General features: G+C 35.1%; 2 protein-coding genes across 5 annotated transcripts; one reads left to right on the top strand and one right to left on the bottom strand.

Annotated features, from left to right (window-relative positions):
* Positions 1 to 297: 297 nt before the first annotated feature.
* Positions 298 to 5,825, bottom strand: LOC117924489 (beta-glucuronosyltransferase GlcAT14A). The gene is made up of 4 exons (XM_034843115.1): positions 5,032 to 5,825; positions 1,363 to 1,438; positions 1,152 to 1,267; positions 298 to 1,032 (listed from the first exon to the last, which is right to left on the bottom strand). The coding sequence occupies exons 1-4, from the start codon at positions 5,528 to 5,530 to the stop codon at positions 518 to 520; spliced, it is 1,206 nt and encodes a 401-aa protein (XP_034699006.1). The 5' UTR covers positions 5,531 to 5,825; the 3' UTR covers positions 298 to 517.
* Positions 5,826 to 13,068: 7,243 nt separating this feature from the next.
* Positions 13,069 to 22,637, top strand: LOC117916470 (ABC transporter G family member 7). 4 transcript variants are annotated; one of them, XM_034832529.1, is made up of 13 exons: positions 13,069 to 13,481; positions 14,062 to 14,206; positions 14,300 to 14,381; positions 14,483 to 14,633; positions 14,943 to 15,075; positions 16,073 to 16,274; positions 16,656 to 16,932; positions 17,382 to 17,513; positions 19,702 to 19,922; positions 20,649 to 20,861; positions 20,984 to 21,068; positions 21,834 to 22,131; positions 22,203 to 22,637. In XM_034832529.1, exons 1-13 carry the CDS (start codon positions 13,206 to 13,208, stop codon positions 22,211 to 22,213), a joined length of 2,226 nt encoding a protein of 741 aa, XP_034688420.1. In that variant the 5' UTR covers positions 13,069 to 13,205; the 3' UTR covers positions 22,214 to 22,637. The 4 variants fall into 4 exon arrangements, with proteins under 4 accessions (XP_034688420.1, XP_034688437.1, XP_034688428.1 ...); XM_034832537.1 differs by having other exon boundaries at positions 13,070 to 13,481; positions 14,062 to 14,160; positions 14,290 to 14,381; XM_034832555.1 differs by having other exon boundaries at positions 13,070 to 13,481; positions 14,062 to 14,170.
* Positions 22,638 to 23,448: the final 811 nt, after the last annotated feature.

The raw sequence follows: 23,448 nt of genomic DNA, 5'->3' as shown, positions 1-23,448 counted from the left end.
AGATTCTTTCTGATTTAGATATATGTATTTACTGGAAAAGAAAATTCTAGAAATTTTCTGATTCCGGTATATATCATCAAAGGCGCATTTTGCGTATGCAGATAGAGATTCATCGGAAAAACGATACACTTCGGGTTCAAAGAATGAAACTGCCTCAAATTGCAAACAGTTGACAAATGGAATGACTGGTTGAAGATACATCGGCCTTGAAAATATGGCAGAGCATAGAGGGAGGCATTCCTCTTATTGATTTAATGACTGACAGGCCTGCGTTAGTATCAACACCAAGCCACAATACAGCCCAAAAACCTCAAATGAATTTAATTCTTCCATCCATCAACTTCTATCCTGAACATGTTCACCGTCAAAGCCCATGACCAGAGGAACCCCCACAACATATAGACAGTAGCAACCAAAGAATTTGTCTCACCGATGGTCTTTCAAACAGGTCAATATACTTCAGATGCACAAGAATTGCACCGCGCTTCACAATACCTTCCTTAAGTTTGATCAATATTCATTTGCACTGATTCGACTGAGAATTCGAGTCCTCAAGAAGGTTAGTCACTGACTCCTCTAACTTCTTTGCCTGAGGCCCAGGCCTCAAGACATTGGCATCTCCCCAATTGGAACAAGGATCCATCCACCAACTCTTCCTGCCCGTGCACCATGCCCCTGGAACAACTCTGTTACGCCCTCGCTTGAGGATCTTCTCATCAATCATATTTAGCACTGGGTCATCTTTTTGGAATTGTCGGGCAAAAGCAGCTCCACTTTGAACTGTCTGATCATAATCAGATACATTGAGAAAGTGAGGTTCCATTTTGGGAGGACTGTCCCAGATCACGTATCTCAAATCATTGTTCACAGTCGTATTCCTAAACTCCGGTGAATTGCAAATGACAGAATGGAAATAACCTTCATCAGACAAAATTACATTCGTAAAATACATTAGGAGCGTTCGGGGGAGATTATCCCAACCAAGAATGCAGAATTCCAGAAAGGATCTGTTCAGAATGACCCATGGAGAACCTGTAAAATGAGAAAGGATTGTGGTCGAGTAAATAGCAAGGGTCAACCTATTATTTTAAAGCATGCCTCACAAGGGTAATTTGAGTGGCAAAAACACAAAACATAGAGGAGAACTTTGCCTGTGAAAAATTTAAAACCATCAGGGGTGGGCCGCTTCTCTGTAGCATGGAAAATTTGAGACCTTCTTGCCAAGTAAATGCCTGGGTCAACTACTATAGGATGGACACGCTGAGACCTGCAACAACATTATGCAAATCAATGTGATTCAAAAGTGATTGGCATTATGTACCACAGAGCTATCACAGGAATTAGTGAGCAGGGTTTGCCTACTCTTTCCATCCAAGGTCACTGGTATGATCGATGAAATTGAGATCTCTCCTAACAGAGGAGAATACATGGGACAAGTCTGAAAGAAAAAGAAAAATACATAACCAACCATTAGTTAGACAGCATGAACTATAAAGAATGACTGATCTAGAGATATTATGGAAATTTACTGATAAAACATGAATGGAAATGACCTAGAACAGCATGGGAATCTCATCACCGGAAAAAAATAAAAGCTAAAAATTTGAAGACATGTTAGAAAATAGAAACCAAGCTAAGCATACAACTGCAGCCACAAAGTTTCTGGTCACCAGCATCTGAGGTTGCTGATGTCGCATCGGTAAACCTCCCTGAGGAAGAACCAAATTTGAGAGAGGAAGGAGGGGAGAGGGGTGAAAGGGAAGGAGTTAGGTGGGAGAAGAATAGGACACCAGCACCATAAGCCTTGGAATCCAGTCTATCTCAAGGAAGTGATCTTGAGGTGAACAGACTATGTCATTCTTGAACAGAATATGTAACTAAGTCTCTTTGTGACAATAAGGTTTGAAGGCCAGTTGAGAATCTGTCATCTTCACTAGCATAAGGATCTAAGCAAATCATGTGCAGGGTGAATTGGTCACATTTTCGCAATCACTACTACAATAAGCAAACATTTTGTTCTCTCTTGTCAAATTGGTTTTTCAGTTGAAAGGAAGGAAATTGCCCCTAACAGAAAACAGTACTACTTCCATTATTCCTTTGTATTTTTTGAACAGTTAATTATTAATTATTATTTCTGTACAAGATATTGATATGAAACATAGCATTTATATTATGAGAGAAAACCGAGGGCTGGGAAACTCTCTCTAGGCATTTTTCCTCTCTTTATCTCTTCTGCTTTTGCAGTTCAGTTATATGTGCTCTAATTTTTATACTGAGGATTTATGGCTACATCTATTCCTCCACAATTAGCATATGAGAACTACATTAAGATCCACTTATCTAATCCACAGAAACGACCACAATCACACAACACTTAGGTGGTGTTTGTTTTATTAACTTAATGTTGAATGTCATTTGCTTTTAGACTTTAGATTGTTTATTTTTATACTTGTTACTAATTTTAAAAAAAAAATTACTGAATAGAAAATGCTAAAATATTTGGCTTTTTGCCGAATGGTAAAAATAACTTTTTAAAACAACTAAAAACACAATCTCAACACAACCTTTACCCTTTTAATACTTAATACTTAGAAGAAATAAAATAATAAAAAAAAACAAACACCTTAATACTTAATACTATTAAATTGTATTTAGAGTTAAATTAAGTTCCATTTAGATTGAAGTACAGAAAAAACCAACCACCACCTTAGCTTTGGAAAGGTCTCATACCCAGAGCTGAACAGTAAGTGCAACTGTGCAACATTAGATCATCCTCATGAAATTATGCATAATTCAGGAAATTATATGAAATATAGCCAGTCCGACTTATGTTTCATCATCTTAATCATAGTTTGGAAAGGTACAAGGCACAAACTAAGACGCATGCAGTACACCTGAGCAGGCAGGCACACCCTAAAGCATGTGCAGTTTTATGAAACATGGTAAATTTGGATATGCAAATATTTTTCGTATACTCATATTTTACTATTGTGTGTACATAAAAATAAAATTCATAAATTGTCAATAATTATGCACTATATTTTAACCCAAAATGACTAATTACTACCATTATTAATACATTAATTTAAACACATTGTCAAAATACTCAAATGCAAGTAAAAATAAAAATAAAATCAGTATACTAAACACTTTCAGATTGAAGAAAACAATGCAATACCAAATAAAATAAAATAAAATAATAATCAAAAACAATTTTCATTCAAATACATACATCCATGCATGCATGCATACATGCATGTATATATAAACCTTCCCTGGTCGAGCCCTTTGAACTCTCCATGGGTTCTCAAACCTCGAGGTGCTGACTGCACCCACCACAACCTACATTGGGTAATCCAAGGTATTCAACTAGCAGCAAGAATCAAACCTAAGACCATGTGCCTCTACTGCACATCCTGGCATTCACCCTAATCAACTAGGCACCTTGATGGGCAAAATCCATAAAAAGTATATATAGAAGAGTGTGAGCATACTTTACTTCATAAAAAGTCCAAACAAATAATGTGTGTTTCTGGATATAGAATAAAGTCAAAGTTATGTGGTTGGGTGGGGGGAAATAGAAAATTTCTGGGCATTTCTTGGAGTGTGGTTGGGTTTGATGGGCTAGGGCTATGGACACCAGCCAACTATGTGCTATTTCTTCTTCTATGGCCCTAGCATAAAAGAATAGCTCATTGGTTTGGGGGCTTCTTCTTCCCGAACCCTAGCTAGCAGACATGAGCCCTAACATAAGACAATGGGCCACTGGGTTTGGACTGGCTACAGGGCCGGATAGGGTGGGTTGAGGCGGGGTATGGGTTAGAAAGGTTCATGAAACAGCATCTTCTGCCCAAGAATGTCTTTATCTTCAGCTGGTTGAGTTTGGGCAAGCTAGGGCTTAAAAGGGTTCACAAGATGGCGTCACTCTTCCACATTTCTTCTTCTTATAATAGAGCTTGGTAGGGGAAGACAGGGTTCATAAAATGGCATCGTTCTGCCTCAGGTTTAAAGAAAAACAGAGGAAAGACTGCAAGAGGCAAAACAACATCACTGGCTGGCTCTGGATTTAAAATCTGAGGCTCAAAACTATGTCATTTTGGCCTGGGTTTAAAAAAAAGAAACAAAAGTGGGTGCCTTGACTTAGCTCCAATGGCTTGCCTGAGCACCTAAAGTGGTGCCCTACTGAAGACACACAGTTTGTTCTGTTTTTTCAAAAACTGAAGATGAAAAGGCCGTCACTCTGGCCTAGGTTGAAAATAAATAAATAAACATACAAACATGTGCTTTTCTTGGCTCCAGGGGTCTACCTGAGTACCTAAAGAGGCACCTTATTGAAGGCACAACAACTGACTCCAGGCGAGGTGCCATGGTAAACACATCAAGTCACCTTGTTCCTAGAGACTCTTTGAGTGCACCTTTTAAAACACCAATTTTAACAAAGAGATTAGTGTCAAAAGCATTCAGGATTTGAATTTAGTTGTGCTAAACTCATTCATATTTTGAATTTAATTATCTTAAATTCAGAACTTTGAGTTCGATTCAACTTCTCTAATAAAATGCCCCATATTAAACATAAATGATTCAGCTAGACCTCCAAAATTAGCCCCTAAAAAAAAGATAACCACCATATGATATACTTGTCAAGTCATATATCACTCATTAGCTATCCCGTTCTCTCAGGGCAAGATTATGCATCATAAAAAATTTTCAAACTCAAAACTTGCCATCATTTTATTAGCCTTCCGTATGACAGTAAAATCAAAATCAAGTTCTGAATTCAAGCTACTCCTCGAACACCTTATCACATTATATACAAAACTGACGCACATTACTCCAAAATGGGATAATTTTAACCCATCACAATCTTGTCGGTAGCTATGGAACAAAGAAATAAATCTAAATTAATCCTCCTGAAACACCATTTCCACGGCATCAAAACACACATTCTCCAAATAGAAAATAGCAAGAGGAATTCAAATTCCCACAAAAATGATATGGTAATCAAACAAACAAATCACGAGAAGAACATACCATCCTGTGTGATGAGAGGATAATCCATTGAACTCAAAGTGATAAACCAATTCCATCCACTGTCAACTCTCAAGAGTATCGAGGCGGCACGCAATGTCGCAGCAATATTGCTAGACCCCATGTACGTCAATCGATCCGGCTTCCCCACCACATCCACATTCCCAAATGCTCGTATCGCCGGCACCGATTTAACCGCAGAGGCCAAAAGTCTTCTCTCTTCGTCCGAGGCATCAGCCCCGAGATGCAAAAGGTACCGATTCCTGGGGTGGTAAACCGCAAGCAAGAGTCTGAGGATCCGGTCCTTGTGGCCGCGGCCGCCGGAAATGTAGTAGGCGAATGCCGGCGGGTAATGGAGCCCGTGGTGGACCGTCGAAGAGAAGGGCTTGTGGAAGGATAAGGCGTAAGAAGCGTTAAAGCCGGAGATCGACGAGAGAAAGAGGAGGAGAGAGACGAAGGCGGCGGAGAAGAGTGTGAAGAGCCATTTCTTCTCTGCTAACATGGCGATGATGGTGGTGGAGCATATGTATAACCAACCCTCAAAATCAGATTAAGCTTAGGGTTAGGGTTCAGTTGGAAAGGTTCACAGGGATTTGTAAAAGAATGTCCAAAGGGATCGTTGATTCAAGAATTGATACAAAGATTTCAGAGCGTGGACACTAGGGCTTACTATTAGGATTTTGTCTGTGTTTAAAGAGAGATCAAGTCCAGCGGTTAGGGTTTGGGTTTGCAGAGTAGATTTGTAATGTCGATGAGGAGTTCACCTGCTCAAATGGATTCTCTCTTTCTACTTATTTCATTCTTTGAAATGTGAAAGTTGTGCATTTAGCCTTTACGTAACCAGTTTATTACTGTTAGGTCCACGCTCTCTTCTTGGTCCGCCAACTCACGCTCCCTCTCATCCTATCTTGGTCTAAGATTTTCCTTTTCCCCTTTTATACTATAAAAATAAAAAATAAAAAATAAAAACGCTCTTTCTTATTTCCCAAAATCAATTTCATGACATTCCAAATATGATGTTGTATAGCCAATAATTAACTTTTATAAAAATATATATATAAATTTTACCTTATATTCTTACATTAAATTTTTAAAATAATTTTTAAAAATTACCATTTTAAGGTAATCTTAAAAAATAATAAATACATCTTTTTCTTAGTGTCGAGCGTAGCGTCGACCGTCCAGAAAAAATATAAAATTGTATTATTACGCAGTGGCGTGTACGCTCCAGGGATGGTAGTTGGCATCCCATCTGCTCATCTCCTAGTGGTTTTGAATTTGCTAGTTGCAGCGGACGATCATGTGGAAATAGCAAATATGGGAGTGGAAAGAGACGTGAATATTTTAAACGCGATTCCTATGAGGTGTCTTGATGTGATGCGCCTTGCGGATAACTCATTAATGCATGATGTATCCCTACGGCTCTTTTTTCTATTTTTGTGATTTATCTTATTAAAATAAAATATTTTTGTTTTTAATTCCTATTTTTAATTTAATTTTTGTCTCCTCTTTCTCGCATTTGCCCATGTTTTTCTGCCTCCATGGCATAACTAATTTGACTAAAATTGAGGGAGAAAACAAAATCATTTTGTCCACTTCGGATTCTACTCGTGGTATTATTTCTGGTATTGTTGTTCAAACAAACATTAAAATAATATAGTTTGGGGAGAATTAATAAAGAATTTTTTTTTTTTTTTAATTCTTCGTCGGTCTACATTCAAATCTCTGATAAAGTCTTTGCAATTTATTTTAGAATATTCAAATCTCTGATAATGTCTTCGGAATTTAAAATGAGAATATTCTAAATAATTATGAAGGTTGCGGAAATATCCTTGATAAATATTCCGCTTACCACTGACCGTATTTAATTTCGACGGTGACGGTGACGGTGGACTGCTTGACAAGGGCGGATATGCACTCTCAAATTTCCAAAATAAAAAATAAAAAATTCTTATATACTGCTTAGTTAATTTTTCTTGTTGTCCTTTTAATTTAAAATAATAAAAAAATTAGTTAAAGTTCCAAGTTAAGAAAGATCAGTATATTTATTCCAAATGAGTGAAATTTAAGTTTAAATAAAATAAAATATTTTATAAAAATCTATTTAATATCCTTAGGAATTTTGGTCTAAATTGTTATCCAACCACGATCCATATTCATTACCATGTAATAAACATCTCATTTCAAGTCTAAAAATTATTATTCTTAAGGTTAATTATGAATATTTAAAACATTAAAAAGATGCTTAAAATATTACTTAAAATAAAATATCACTAAACATCAAATTCAAGTATTAAAAAAGTTATTGTCTTGTCAAGAGTCTCCGAAAAAACCAATTAAACACATCTTGTTACATGTATATTTGTCTCCTTTAGAGAAAGTTAGTAAAAAAAAACTTTATTGGTTGTATATTAACACTTGTTATTTCATTTTATTTTATCTTTGCCATTTTTTTAATCATATTGTAGACCCCTGTGAAGGTGAGGGCCCGGGGGAGAGTTTTAACTTCATTTTTTTTATTTTTCCATTGCATCTTTTTTTAAAGAGTGGGGGCCCCCCTCTCCAGGCATGGAACCCGGCTACCTTGGATGTTGGGCGAAGGAGAGTGGGCAACCATGCTGGTAGGTGAACGAAGCCATGCTGCTGACTGAGGAACAGGGAAGCAGGTAATGGCTTCCTCAGAAAGATAGACCGGCTGCCAAAAAAGAAAGGGGAAAAAAAAAAGAAGAGAAAGGAAAATAGGGCAGAGGGAGCTGGAGGAAGAAAGAAGGGAGAACAAAGCTGGTGGGGGGGTTGCGGAGCTTTTGGAACTGGTTTCCAAAGGAGACACAGCCAGCTCAAAGCAAAAACAAACTCTTTTAAGAGGCAGATCAAAAGGTAAGTGTGAGCGGGGGCATCTCCATTTTCTTCATTACTTTATTTTGCTTTTCACTAGCTTCTTTACATTGTCTGGGTTGAGTGTGGACTTGAGGCTATGCTTTTGATCTACTTGTTGCTATTTGAGGTGATTATAGGCTGCTTGTTATTGTTTTATATCTGCTATTCCTTTGGATTTTGCTAAAAGATGATTTCACTCTATTACCCGTTTCCCACAAGCTTTTTTTTTTCTATCCTATATCCATTGTCTACCTTCACCACCTTTGATCACCATCCTCACCATCTATCATATCCATTGCCCAAAGCTCCTCTCAAAGCCTCCATCAGCATCCTGAAATTCACCTATCCACGTCCACGAGGCCCATCATATCTCCTTTATCCATGTTTTTCCCATGCATTCCTCTCTCTACACCACACCACTCACCTTCACCCAATCCATGCACCACAGTTCCAAGCACGCCCCCTGCTCATCACTTTTTTTTAGTTACATACCCATCTTTCCATTCCACACCTACATCCATTTCTCTCTCTAGATTTATTCATACCCATTTTCTACACTTCATGCACCTCACCATCCTCTAATACCCGACCTGCCCATTTTTCATCTCACCACCTCTCCATATCTTCTCATCATTTCCTTCATTTTAACCTCCTTCTAACCTCCCAACATCCATGTGCATGGATAGGTAAGATGGTGGCTGCGTTGTGGAGTGGAGTTTGTTTTTTATTTCATGAAGAAAAATAGCTTTGTGGTGCTCTCGGTGGCTTTGTTTGAGACTTGCATGAAAAGTGGTTTTGGATGGCATTATTGTAATATGGGGGGTAGTCTAATGGCCTTCTTTAGTATATTGGCAGCATAGGGAATGGGTTGCTTTCCACTTTGGGCACATGGGAAAGTTTTGCAAATGAAGACCATCCCAAACCTTTTCTTTCACTATTTCTTTATGTTTTAATATTGGGACAATTTTCTAACATTTCAAATTTTCAAAATTTCTTGTTTTTTTTTTTATTAATTTAATTTTTCGAAATACCGTTATCAAATAATCTTTCAAAAAAATCCTACGTCCAAATTTAATTTTCAATCCCAAAATTTCCATTATTCAATTTCATTCGTTTAAATATTATGTTTATTAATTATTAATATTATTTCGTGTGTATTTATTTATCCTCTTTTAAAAATCTTATTCATTAAAGCCCAATTCTTCAAAAATTCTCATGTACTAATTTAATTTTTCAATCCTAGAAATTTCGTTATTCGTCTAAATTTTATTTTAGTTAATTAGAATTCTTATTCCATATCTATTTATTTATATAAGGTCCAATTCTCCGAAAATCCAATTTCTGAATTAAATTTTCAATTTCAAAAATTTCACTATTCACTTTCATCCGTTTAAATATTATTTATTATTATTATTATTATTATTATTATCTCATATTTATTTAATTATCTCATTTAAAAATTCAAATTATTCAAGTTCAGTTATTCAAAAAAATCTGACGTCCTAATTTAACTTTTAATCCCAAAAATTCCACTATTCATTTGTATTCGTTTAAATACTATTTTCGTTAATTAGTATTATTACTCTATATTTATTTATTATTTTGATAATTAAAATCCAATTCTTCAAAATTCGACTTCCGATTTTAATTTCCAATTCCAAAAATCCCAACATTCACATTAATCTATTTAATTATTATTTTTTTTTTTTACTTATTTATTCTAAAATTCCATTCTTAAACAATTCATTAAAATTTCCGACTTCCGATTTAATTTCTAATTCCAAAATTTCAATATTTACATTAGTCCATTTAATTATTATTATCTTATTTATTTATTTTGAAATTCCATTTTAAACAATTTTTTAAAATTCCAACTTATGAACTTAATTTCCAATTCCCAAAATTCTAAATTTCTTTATAATTCAATTCTCAAAATTCCAACTCTTAAATTTAATTCTCAAATAATCTTCGAGACTCCAATTTTCAAATAAATTTCAAAAATTCAATTTTCTCTCGAACAATTTTAATTCCACTTTGGTTTTCAAATAATTTTCTATCTTTCTTAATTTTATATAAGCAAGAACACATTTTCCGTAATTCCGAATAATGGAATTTATGGGATTAATTCATGCAAGATAGATCGGGCTTTGGTGGGGGCCCAACATATGTGATTTCCTTATGATTGATTGATTGTTTGTTTGATTTAATTGTCATGCGTGATCGATTTTATTTTGCTCTATGACATGCTCGAAATTATTTTTTAATTGTGCACTAACCTCACTTCTTGATAGCGCTTTATGGATCACTGCCCAGGTACGCATCCACACCCACTCGAGTCATTTTCTGTATGTATGTTTAGATTCTCACATGTGTGTGATCACTCTGAGTATTCATTGATTCTCTTATCAATTGTCATGATTGCTTCATTTTATTAGTAGAGACCCGATTTTAGGGACTTAGAAGGGTGCTACGGTCCTTACCGTACCTTCTCGATAAGTAACCTGACCCCCGAACCCGATCCGGTTTTTCGTAGACCACCTTTTCCAAATAAAGAGTCACACTTAGGGTTTTTCTTTCTTATTTTGTTTACCCTTTAAAAATAAAACAAAAATGAGTGGCGACTCCAAGTCATTTTCAAATAATCAATAAAAATCAATTTTTTTTTAAAATCAAAATCGAGCTCGCCATCGAGTGGGAAACGCATTGAGTCGAAATGCGGGGTCCACACATATGCTAACATTATCTTAATATTTTTCCATCTTAAATTTTTTTTGGGAATAAAATTAAGTTTTTTTTTACCATTTTTGTATTGTACATTTTATTAAATATTTTTTAATGGTATATCATCTTCCATTATTTGAAAATTTTATACTTGTAGACTTGGATTTATATTTAGTCTTAATTATTGAAGATAATATAACTAATAAAATATTTTCAATTATAGGCAATAATAAGCCTCAATTTTTTACTAATTAATTATATTTAAGTCGATATATGAATTTATTACAGATTTAAATATTTAGACATTTTATATATTAATGATATTATTATCTAATAGATCATTTATAAACAAAAGATGTCATCACTTTCAATTTAATATTTAAAGAAAAATTTTAAAATAAAAAAATTATAAAATTTATTCAAATTAAAAGATTTTTTATGAAAAAATATTAAAAATTTTCTAATCAAATTTCTAACCATTTTAAAACTCTTTTGATATTTTTTTTTTCTAAATCTAATATTAATTTGCCAATATTTTTAAAGTTGTTGATTTAACACTCACTTTAAGTTAAAAATGGTAATATAATAAGTGGTTTAATTTGTACTGAAATTAACTGAATGGTAATTGTCGGATGCCCCCCTTTTGGTGCTCTTCCAGCTTTTAGGGTGGGTGCCGCATTTTCGCTCTTTTTGGGTAGCTTTTTTTGACAAATTCATTAACGGTGAATTTTATTTCCAGTTGTAACCCATTAAGCCCAGCATGGCCCCAAGCTCAAAGATGATTTCAGATGATTTGGTCCGAGACTCTGAAAGTAGAAGCATGTGCGTGGTGCGGCAGACGGGGCAGACATGAAATGTGTGCGCCAGAGATTAGGAGTGTCTCCATTCATGAGTCGTAGTTAAAACTTAAAAGTTAAAACCCATCTTTCATTGTCAAGACTCAAGACATTAGAGAAACGAGAGGAAGAGACAATGAAAGGGAAAGGAGGACTCACTTCTATAAATACCATTACGAAGTTATGGCTCTTCATCACACATCCCAAAGGGTTGGCCGCTTGCCTCGGACAAAACCAAGTGGTCCACTCCAAAGCCACACCGTCCAGAGGCTGAAGTCGTCTTGCCGGATGTTTTTTTTATTGCCTAACAACATTCGTAATCATTAAAGTGTCTCGTGCAAATTTGGAAGTTGACAATTTTTATTTTTTTTATTTTACCTTTTTCGCTTTTTTAAGCAAATATTTGGTAATACGATTTTGACATTGTATTAGTTAAAATAGGCACAAGGGATATGTCATTACTCATGACTCAAACATATTGAAGTTCGTTTGGTGAAACATCACCTACTGATTTGACATTTCCAAAGCACTAGTATCTAACAATGAACCACTTGTTAGTAACTGACCAAGCAAAGTGCCATCCAAAACTTTTACTCTATCCCAAGATATTCCTAGAGCAGTGCACAAGCAAAGTCTACTAAGAAAATTATTTTGAATCATTTGAAAAGACACTAGAAAAGGCAGAGACAAAGTTGGCAGAGGAGTTACTACAATTAATGTGAAGCTGTCATACTATATCCCTGCTTAAATTATGATCCCCATAGAAATTATTTAAGAGTGTTTGAACCAATCAACCTTACAAAAGTTTATTGTGTGAAATTTTCAAGTTGCTTTTAAGTGACCTTCCATAACTCATGTTGAAGTTCTTTTAAGAAACTAATAACCAAAGAACTTAAAATGAGAACAATATTCGTGTGACCAACAAACGTATTATAATACACCTTGTGATATATATATATTTTATTAGCATTTATGATTATAGAAATTAATATCATAAATAATTTACAAGTCATTAAAACAACAAAATTTATTGAGTATGCAAATATATATATATATTAGTGTATTTTTTAATGCAATTTGATTGAATAATGCTAATTTTTTAAAAATAAATTTATAAAATTATTGGATTAATCTATACTATTGAATAATATTTTTTCAATACATACCGAAAATATACTATCAATCACCTCTTATTTGTTTGTAATCTTATACTTTAATCCTATTCGTTTGTAATCTAGTTTAATAAATCAATGACTTAGATCTCACGATACAAATAGTCTGAAATTATTATTGTATCATTAGAGTATCTTAACATTTTCCAAGATTCTTTCTTTGTTTGTGATTTGAAGAAAAGAAAATTACACAAATTATTAAATTCGATGGAAAATATTTCCGATTGCGGTTACGTGGCTTTTATCCCACCATCACTTTTCATTCACTCTCCATGGTTTGGGTAAGGCCCAAAACGGAGAAGCCCAATCCATAAATGGGTTTCAAATTTCAGCCCATCTTATCCTCGCATGGACACGTGTTAGTGTTAGAGAATCTCATTGATTTTCCGAGCGTAGAAGGGGGAGAACAAATTGTCTCAGACAGGCCAAGTCACGTCAAAACGTCGTCGCATGAATCCGCCTTCCCCGTCAAACGACGTCGCTTAATGCCGTATCCATGAATAAATATCTTTCTACCCAGTGACAGTTACTGGCCTAAGCCTCCGCTTCGACACAGGAAGGAGGAGCAGATATGGTGGTTTTTGGCGGGAAAAGAGTGGCTCAGATGGTAGGTCTTGGTGGGAACGGTGTGGGTCAGATTCTGGCGGCCGTCGCGGCTGCTCTGTTGTTCCGTCTCTTCTCTGGCCCCGGACCGGCTGTGTTGCCGGAAAACGAGGTGGAGGATGACAGAGACGAGATAGCTGGAGATACTGAGGGCGGCGAAGCTCCTTTCGCTGGGAAAGTTTTTCCTGTGACAATCCGGTGGAGCAATATCACATGCTCCCTCTCTGACAAATCTTCCAAATCAGTAAGTTATTCTTAAATTAAAAAATCGCTGTCGTTGTGTTGCTGAGAAAGTCTAGGAAAAGAAAAGATGAAGTAGTTTGAATCTAGAATTTTTTCAGCTTAGGAAGGTCAGTAATTCGATTCTTTTGAGGACAACATTAACATGAGATTCAAAATTTCATTTTTCCTATTTACTCATCAGATGCGAAACGGAGCATAGTTATACGTATATCACTGAGGATTTAAATAATTTTGGACTCCTTGGATTAGATGTTCAGTTTTCATAGATGGATTTATTGAAATGCTGTTCATGTGGAATTGAAAATCTTGCTTTTACTGGGGAATTGTTTCTGAGGATATAGCGTACATAGAATTCCAATTCAATTTAAAGCATTGGTATAGAAGAAGAAACTAAACTCTGGAATTGGAATTGGGGCCAGTCTCCAATCCAATTCCAAGCACTAAGCCCTTGAGGATAAATGCAGATCATGTTAAATTGTAGGAGGACCAGAAGAACTTTTAGATACTACCTAATGCTCTTGCTGTGAAATTTACTTAATTGAAGAAAATTAATAAACTGTTTGATCTTGTCTTCAATGCAGGTACGATTTTTGCTAAAAAATGTAAGTGGAGAGGCAAAACCTGGAAGGCTACTTGCAATCATGGGGCCATCTGGATCGGGGAAAACAACTCTGCTCAATGTTCTTGCAGGTCAGCTAATGGCATCAACCCGGTTGCATTTGTCAGGTCTTTTGGAGGTCAATGGAAAGCCTAGATCAAAGAAAGCTTATAAGTATGTCCAGTCCTCTTTTGGGCCTTACATGCTCAATGTTCTTGCAGGTCAGCTAATGGCGTCACCCCGGTTGCATTTGTCAGGTCTTTTGGAGGTCAATGGAAAGCCTAGTTCAAAGAAAGCTTATAAGTATGTCCAGTCCTCTTTTGGGCCTTACATTATCAAAGAATTACTTGGAAATGTTTGTTGTTATTATATTTTATTTTTTATGGTGATCATTGTTATTGTAGGTTTGCTTATGTGAGACAAGAGGACCTGTTTTTCTCACAGTTGACAGTCCGTGAAACATTGTCTCTTGCTGCTGAACTCCAGCTCCCAGAGCTATCTTCTGTGGAAGATAGAGACGAATATGTGAACAATATCTTGTATAAACTAGGTTTGGTAAGGTTACCGACTTGAATTTCTGCAGTCATGTATATGTTGAATGAATTGTTGACTGAATTTAGGAAAATCTCCATTGTAGAGTATTTTTCTTGGGGCTGACTTTGCTGAAGTTTATTTTCAATTTTGTTTTTCTCAATTTGAAGTTTACTTCATAATTGATTTTGCATCTTCCAAGTTAGGGTCATTCTATCTGGTATAATTTTCTGTTTTTTGTTTTGAGAATAACTGAAAATGAAAGCTGTCACACTTATGAATTTTTGTGATCTTTTTTTCTTTCACCTTATGGTTATTCTCTTTCTTCAAAAGGTCAGCTGTGCGGATTCCAATGTTGGTGATGCAAAAGTCCGTGGAATCAGTGGTGGTGAAAAGAAACGTTTGTCACTTGCATGTGAACTGATTGCAAGCCCATCTGTGATATTTGCAGATGAACCCACAACTGGTAGGCATGCTTTTTGTTTATATAATAGGTGGCCCTGGTGACCCTTGCTCTTAATTCATTATTTGGATACGATCTGGCTTACATACAGAAATAATACAATTGCTTTGGAAGGTTCTAGTCATAAGCTCACAGTTACATTGATTAGGTATTATTGCTCCTTAGACTCATATTTACATTGATTAGATATTTTTGAACAAGGGATCAATCAATGATTAGAAATTTCTGTTGCCAAATAGTATATATAAAATACTTAAAAACATAAAAATAAAAATAAAAATCATGAAGGATACAAATAAAATAATATGGCAGTGTCAGGGAATCTGAGTCTTAGACATATTATTTATATGTTAATGAAAATACTAATGTGATGTGGATTGCCTGATTTCATAGACCAGTTTGTTCAAAAATGAAACCCATCGTGTTGGTTATAGTCTTCATCAGTGTTAAAAGGATGGAGCAAGGTGGTTGCAGTGGGGCAGAGAACTTTTCCTCTCCCACAAGCGACTTCCTCTCTGCTGATGTGTTCAGGGACCTCCCTCCCTCCCTCCCTACCCCCCACCCCCCTCTCTCTCTCTATATATATATATATATTCATTACTGTCAAAAATTCCTTAGTATGGACAAATTCCTGGGAGTATATTATATACCATGTACTTAGAGATCAGCTCATTCCTCCTTGATTTCACCATTCCTGGATCTGATGAAGTATGAGTGGTCGCTTACCTTGCTCAGTTATTAAACCCAATGACCTCAGCAAAAGGAGTGGCTGAATGCAGCATGTTTCATGGCAAACAGCCATGAACTTGTTTCCTGTTGTGTATGGCATAGCACACAATGGGAACTCTGGTTTGCAAGTATAAATGATACTTTCCAAACCTGCTCTATTTGAACCAAACCTTCTTTTTTTCTCCATAACTATTGGTGTGAGAGGTTTGCTAGTAGTGAAGCCTACATAAGCTTCTATGGTTTGTAACCAAATAACTGATGGTGCTTGTAGGACTCGATGCTTTCCAGGCAGAAAAGGTGATGGAGACACTCCGACAACTTGCACAGGATGGACACACTGTAATTTGTTCCATACACCAGCCTAGAAGTTCAGTGTATGGGAAATTTGACGACATTGTATTGCTAACAGAAGGTGCACTTGTTTATGCTGGGCCAGCACAGGATGAGCCACTGGCATACTTCTCAAGATTTGGGTTGTAAATCAAAACCTTGCATACCTTAGTTCTTTCTGTCAACACTGTCTCTGTCTGCTTCTTATGGCTGTGTTATTGGATTTTTCTCTTAACCATTAGTTAATATTATTATTGTCATTGTTTTTGTTAGTTTTTTTTTTTTTTGTTCTGTTGTTTTTAGTTCTGTGATGAGTTAGAATTCATCTGATTTGGGGTGCATAGCTGATAGTTGATCGTTTTAGCTGCTGAATTTTGTAGTATACATTTTATTTATTTATTATTATTATTATTATTATTTTTTTTTTTTTTATGTTTTTGGAGAAATTAAGAAGTTAAGAATATGTTGCAGCTATTTAAATGTTAAATTCTGAAAGTACTGACTGATTGAGTTTGATTGAACAGGTATCATTGCCCCGATCATGTGAATCCTGCTGAATTTTTGGCTGATCTCATATCCATAGACTATAGTTCTGCTGACAGTGTCTACTCTTCTCAGAAAAGGATAGATGGTCTTGTTGAATCATTCTCACAACAAACATCAGCAGTTCTTTATGCGACTCCCCTTACCAGAAGGGAGAGCTTTAAGAGCAGCAGGAAATTCAGTGAGAAAGCTGTTGTTAAGAAAAAAGGGGTTTGGTGGAGGCAGTTCTGTTTGCTCCTTAGACGTGCATGGATGCAGGTTATTCTTTTCTATCGTTGTGCAATTTTCCCCTTTTTTGGTAATTTGGGCAAGGAATTATGTATTTCATACGTCCAGATAGAATTGATGACACTATATGACTGTCAGGAAAGCTCTATTACTATGATGATGATGTATTCACTCACTTTTGCTGCGTATTAAATGTTGGATCATCTCAGCAATATTACTTGGCTTTCTCCATGTTTCGGATGAATTAAGTATGTTGTCAGTGGAGCAATAATAGGAGGAAAAGGAAATAAAAAAATTAAAGAAATCATTTGACTAGCATTATAGGTTCATATAGTATGTAGGCAACAAATGTGGTGACTGCTGAGTGCTGACAAGCTAAGGAATGATTATGTTTTTGTAATTCATGCTTTAGAAGTTGTTGTCTGAATGTTATTAACTTCAACTTCTTATCCTGTTTAAACTTGTCGATTGCTAACTAGGCTTCCCGTGATGGACCAACAAATAAAGTTCGGTCAAGGATGTCAATTGCATCAGCTATAATATTTGGGTCGGTTTTCTGGAGAATGGGACGATCTCAGACATCAATACAGGACAGAATGGGATTGCTTCAGGTATGATATATTATCAGTTCCTCTAAAATTCTTGCCTTCCTTTTCATGGTTGCTGTGCTGCGAATATACATTAAATGATAATATTGTTTCATTTTATGTAATATTTTGCCCTCCAATTCATTCCATGGATTGAATGCGTTCCACTTTGTGATTATTCTTTTTCTTTTTTCTAATAAATAAAGGAGGGGGACTAGAAAATTATAGAGCCTATTTGATAATTGTTTTTAAACTTAAAAAGCATGACTGGGAATTTTTTTTTTACTAAAAATATTTTTGAAAAATAGGTTGCTTTTTAGAAAAGATTTGAGATTTTTTTAGGTGTTTTTTGTACAGTGTTCTAAGAAGCAATTGAAAAAGAGAAAACTTTGGGAACTTTTACATTATACACAAGTGCACAGGACTGAATAAGCTGAGAAAATTGTTTTCCATATTTGAGTTCCGAAATAGAACTTTGTTTATGAAAACAATTGAAAGTTGTTTTAAAAACTGTTTTCAGAAAACTATTCTAAAAAATGTTGCCAAACGGGCCCATAATGTTCGAGCTATAAATAGTTGCACAAATTTTGTTATATTTTGCATGTTCTATGTATCAATCTTTTGAATGATTTTAATTCTTAGATTGTGGTATAGGGCATCATTCTTTTGCTCATAAATGATCTTTTATAAATTTTTATGATTTGGCATAAACAATGTGGATCTTTTTCTTAACTGGAGTGCCTGCTTTCCAATATTTATCCCATGCTGGCCTTGATTACTATTCTACCAGTTTGAAATTCCAATAGTGCATTTGCTATTCTTTCTTTCTCTCGTTTTTGTTTGCTATTTTTGCATAAATAATACATGAAACTAGAAGTGCAAAAGAGGTGGAGATCTAAATATATGGAGTATGAAGGTCGCATGAGAAAAAGGAAAAAAGGAAACCCTTCCACACTAGACAACTGATCAAGAATATCTAAAAGGTACCCCCCCGCCCCCCCCCCCTCCTTATAAACTAAAACTTGAGATCTAAAAGGACAGAGAGATAAGAAAACAGTGTTTGGGCTTCAATAAATTATCATTATTTATTTTTTAACAAAAATAAAGACCAATTATACTTTTATGAAGATGTTTTTATTTTTTTTAATAAGTAACTTCTATGAAGTTATTAATGTTGTTTTTATGGGTCTAAAAACTTGAAACTAGTTCAAAGGTAACTAAGTCCAAAACACAGCAAAAAAGGAAACTTATAGGATGTTTAAGATTCAATAAATCTGTCATTATTTATTTTTTAACCAAAAAAAAAAAAAACAATCAATTATACTTTTATGAAGATTTTTTTTAACAAGTAACTTCTATGAAGTTGTTAATGTTGTTTTTATGGGTCTAAAAACTTGAAACTAGTTCAAATGTAACTAAGCCCAAAACACAACGAAAAAGGCAACTTAGAGAATTGTTTGGTTGAGGTGTGATAAGAGTACTATCCTTAAAAGTAGATCAACCCTCCTTGGGTATTATCAACCTGAAGCATGGAAACCAATGTCCTACTTCTGGCTTGGTATAGTACATTTCGAACACAGGATTTCCAGAAATGGGCTTACCTTGTGCGTGAGGCTCCCACTTAACTCTACACAAGCCCATGAGGCTAAGGAAGTGGGATACAATAAAAACCCATAAAAGGTGTCAATTCCTTTCCAATGTGGGATTTGCACCTTGTGCCTTTTTTCACTTTAAAACACACATTCACACAAACTCTTCCTATAGTTAATATCAATATTTTTATGATATATACTAAAATAGTATCATTTTTTTTTAAAAATAATAATTTATGATTTTATTATAATATTAGTATTTCTATTTTACTAATATTTATTTTTAATTTATTTGTAATTACGAAACTATTTTTATTTTTAATAAAACTTGAATTAAATTAATATTATATACATTGAATTTAAAAATCAAAATAGGAAAATTATTTTTAAAAACAATTTATCTAAATGAGCTTTTTTTTTAGTTGTAAAAATGTTTTTAAAAACAATTTACCAAACACCTTTGTTTTGTATGTCCTTTTTTTTTATTTTATATATATTGATTTTAACAGAAGGGAGAGATAGTCTTCATTAGCCAGTATTTCCAAATTATGATCTTAATAAAACTATCTTTTGAATGAATTTGAATATTCATCATTTATATGGAATTTTTTTCTTCTCAGGTTGCTGCAATAAATACAGCAATGGCTGCACTGACAAAAACTGTGGGTGTGTTTCCCAAGGAACGAGCGATTGTAGATAGAGAGCGTGCTAAGGGGTCTTATGCTTTAGGACCTTATCTACTTTCTAAATTGTTAGCTGAGATCCCGGTTGGAGCCGCATTTCCATTAATGTTTGGGGCTGTTTTGTACCCCATGGCTCGTCTTCATCCTACTTTGTCCAAGTGAGTTTTTTATGCCTTTTTGCCAGCACCAGTTTGATTTTCTGACATTAGATGCAGTTCTACAAAGCTACTTTAGAAAATTCCTCATATACTTATAAATATATGAAGTTAAATGTATGACTACATTCTGAAATAGGGAAATTGTCTATCAAAAGAACTTGGTGCATTCTTTAATATGAAAGCAAAAAACCCTTCCAGTGAGAAGCAGCATGAAAAGATTTGGTGGGGAAATACAATGAAAATTAGTTCATCCAACATTCTTCTTTATTAGTTTGACAATTAAATTAGATGAATAAAATAAGTGGCTTCTCTTTGCAAAATGCTTGGAGAAATATTAGGAGAAAAGATAAAGCCTAAAAGAGAAAGACTTAACTTTACATACATATTTAACAATATAGCATATGTAGCTCATATTGGTACTCATCACCAAAATGAAGTTCAGGGAGAAAATCTTTATCTGGTCTTCTTTTTAGGATACACAGATATGAATATATCTTACATGTCATTCAACCAAATGAAATTCAACTTTCTTCATTAAATATTATTGATTTCCTTGTCTAAGGTTTGCCCAATAAAGTTCCTTAAGGTACCTTTGCACATTAAAGAATCTAGCAAATATATGGACTCGTAAAATATAAAATAGAAGGGAATGAAGAAGAAAAAGAAGAAGAAGAGAGAAATAAAACAAAATAGACATTGTATTGACTTGAATTGTGGATTTTCTAGATTTGGGCAGTTCTGTGGAATTGTGACAGTGGAGTCTTTTGCTGCATCTGCTATGGGTCTAACTGTGGGGGCCATGGTTCCAACCCCTGAAGCAGCAATGGCTGTGGGGCCCTCTCTTATGACAGTTTTTATTGTATTTGGAGGCTATTATGTCAACGCAGAGAATACACCAATTATATTCCGGTGGATTCCTCGTATTTCGCTGATAAGATGGTAAATATGTTATACTTTGTTTAGATGAGAAATCTTTATAATTTCTTACATATTTTTTTTTTAAATGGAGACTTTTATTTTCCTTTTATTGATAACTCTTATATTCCATGGGGTGCTTTCAGGGCATTTCAGGGGCTTTGCATTAATGAATTTAGTGGTCTTGAATTTGATCACCAGCAGCCATTTGATATTCAAACTGGAGAACAGGTAAAGGGAGGACTTTTGCTCCTGTTTTAATTTATAATGAAATGGAAACCATCCCTGCAGCCTCAAGATAGAATACCTATCTATAAACCACAGTAACAAAAGATTATCACATACAATGCAGAACACTAAATTAAAATGTGAAATGATCATGCTACCTGGATATGGGGTCCAGGTGGCGATGATTTTTTTCCTTTTTCAGGTGAAGGGATGGAAGCTATATGAGAAGGAAAGAAAAGATCATTTACATTCCTATCATAAGCACCACTCATAATCATTAGGGTCTGATGATGTTAAAATCTTGGAACACGAGTACGATAGCACCATATTGATCCTGTAGTTTTAATGTTTTTTTTTTTCGACTTTTTAATTTATTTCAAAATTTTGGGATAAAACCATGGTATGTATTACTATTCTAGTCCAAAATATGAGTATGGTTCATTACAGCTATACACACTTCCCTTCATTTCCAGTCAATACAAATTTTGCATCATCTTGTTAGTTTACTGTGTTTTTATTCCTTTGAACTGGGGGGATAATTCCTTTGTTTTATAACATCATTTTAGGAAGTTCAGGCTTACCATTGCTGTAATTTGGGATTTAAGAATATTTAGTCAAAGACTAGAGTTGAATTTATCTGGTCATCACATGAATTTTTTAGTTGCTGGACGAGTTAGGGGAATTAAACCTATGGCTATTACATATTAGTTTCTTTTTTCCATGAGAAGGTTTTGATTAATACACCTTGTTCTGTTCGTTATTTTGCAGGCACTTGAGCGGCTCTCGTTTGGAGGCAGTCGCATTAGAGATACAGTGATGGCTCAAAGTAGAATACTGCTGTTTTGGTATTTCACCACTTACCGTCTCCTTGAGAGGAACAAGCCCAAATACCAGCAGCTTGAGCCACCATCTCCTGATCAAGTCCAACCACCCCTACAACTTGAGCCTTCTGATACTGACCAAGCTAAACCAAACCAGCAACTCGAGCCTCCTCTTGCTCAAGTTGAATCAACCCAGAAGCTTGAATCACCTCCCCTTGACCAAATCCAACCATTTATCCTTGAAGGTTTGTAATTACTTGGGCATTAATAATGTTCTAATCACGTATCCCTCTATTTATTGATTTATCTCCTACAGGTGCTAAGTAAAGGAGAGGTTTTTGCAAATAAAGGAGGGGTTGTTGCCTTTTTCCGAGCTAATGAGCTGTTTGATGAGACATGACAGCAAATTACATTGATCATTACTGTTACATTAGAACTTCGTCAGCTTAGAACTCTCATGTAGAAAGCTACTTGCAATACATCCAGTGCAACACAGTAGGGGCTGTTCAATGATACTAAAGACCTTTGCTTTCTGGATATTGCACCCCTGGTTTGTATCTGCTAGATAATCTTTCAATGGGACGCCCATGTAGAAAAATGCTTGTAACACATCTTTTTCCGTAGAGTCCAGATTGGAGACCTCAAATCATATTAAGGTGCCTTTCTTTTTGGTCTTCTGGGTCATGTCTCTTGGTTTTCATGTATCAGAAACCCCATCAATGGACTGTCCCGATCCATTTGGATCATAGAACTAGCTGAATCTACTTCCTCTAAATTAAGTGCAGAATGAGCCACTGTTGCTGCGGGGCCACCAAATCCGCTGTGCCGTGCACTTTCCTCCAAAGAGTCTTTGAGTTTTTCTTGATTTTTTCCTCTCTTCCTCGTTGCGAAGTGGTCGCAGATTCCCAAGAGAGAAAAATGAATTTGAACCCATCATCTGAGTTCAATTATTACTGCTAATATGCAAAATATTACTTTTAATAGATTGAATATAATCATTACAGGCACAAATTTAAATCAACCAAAAGAAACATTAACTGAGACGTGAATTAGTTCAAAACCCAGTGTCATACCCACTATTAAACTCTGACACAGACGCACGTGTCTTTTAAGTTCTACTATTTAAAATTGATTTCTTTTTTTCAAATATCTTACGAGAAACTTTCAACATTTCATAATTGCAAAGATTTGAAAATTGTTTTCTTCAGTAATTTCACACATCGCTAATAATTAATTGTTAGTCATCAATTTTTTATCAGAGGAAGCTGTAACATTGAAAACTTAAACAAGCAGCCGCCATGGTCCCGCCTCCGAATCCACCGATCGATACAAAATTTCTTCGAAGCATTGTATTGTAATTTTCATCGCACCGCACGTCAACCGCCGTAACGACTCACTAGAAAAAAAACGCGCCAAACCCCCATGTTTCACATCACACGTTTCCCTCACATTCCTCCCACCTCTCCTCTCGATTGCTCTATAAGTACGCAGAGCCATTTCCCCTTACCTGATACCTGCCTCCACTTAAAAAACAAGAAGAATCAAACTACAAGCTCCACCAC

This window comes from Vitis riparia, chromosome 1 (assembly GCF_004353265.1).
Source record: "Vitis riparia cultivar Riparia Gloire de Montpellier isolate 1030 chromosome 1, EGFV_Vit.rip_1.0, whole genome shotgun sequence".
NCBI lineage: Eukaryota > Viridiplantae > Streptophyta > Magnoliopsida > Vitales > Vitaceae > Vitis > Vitis riparia.
Note: the sequence above shows the minus strand (reverse complement) of the source record. Positions and strands in the feature narration are given on the sequence as shown.

What these genes read in the sequence shown, in the direction of transcription:
- LOC117924489 (XM_034843115.1), bottom strand. Translation starts at nt 5,530, where the DNA reads ATGTTAGCAGAGAAGAAATGGCTCTTCACACTCTTCTCCGCCGCCTTC. An exon ending in TCCTCTCATCACACAGGATG is followed by an intron (nt 1,439 to 5,031) that starts GTATGTTCTTCT and finishes TTTTTCTTTCAG; the next exon opens with ACTTGTCCCATGTATTCTCC. An exon ending in AGTGACCTTGGATGGAAAGA is followed by an intron (nt 1,268 to 1,362) that starts GTAGGCAAACCC and finishes ATGTTGTTGCAG; the next exon opens with GTCTCAGCGTGTCCATCCTA.
- LOC117916470 (XM_034832529.1), top strand. Translation starts at nt 13,206, where the DNA reads ATGGTGGTTTTTGGCGGGAAAAGAGTGGCTCAGATGGTAGGTCTTGGT. An exon ending in ACAGAATGGGATTGCTTCAG is followed by an intron (nt 17,514 to 19,701) that starts GTATGATATATT and finishes TTTTCTTCTCAG; the next exon opens with GTTGCTGCAATAAATACAGC. An exon ending in CTTCATCCTACTTTGTCCAA is followed by an intron (nt 19,923 to 20,648) that starts GTGAGTTTTTTA and finishes TGGATTTTCTAG; the next exon opens with ATTTGGGCAGTTCTGTGGAA.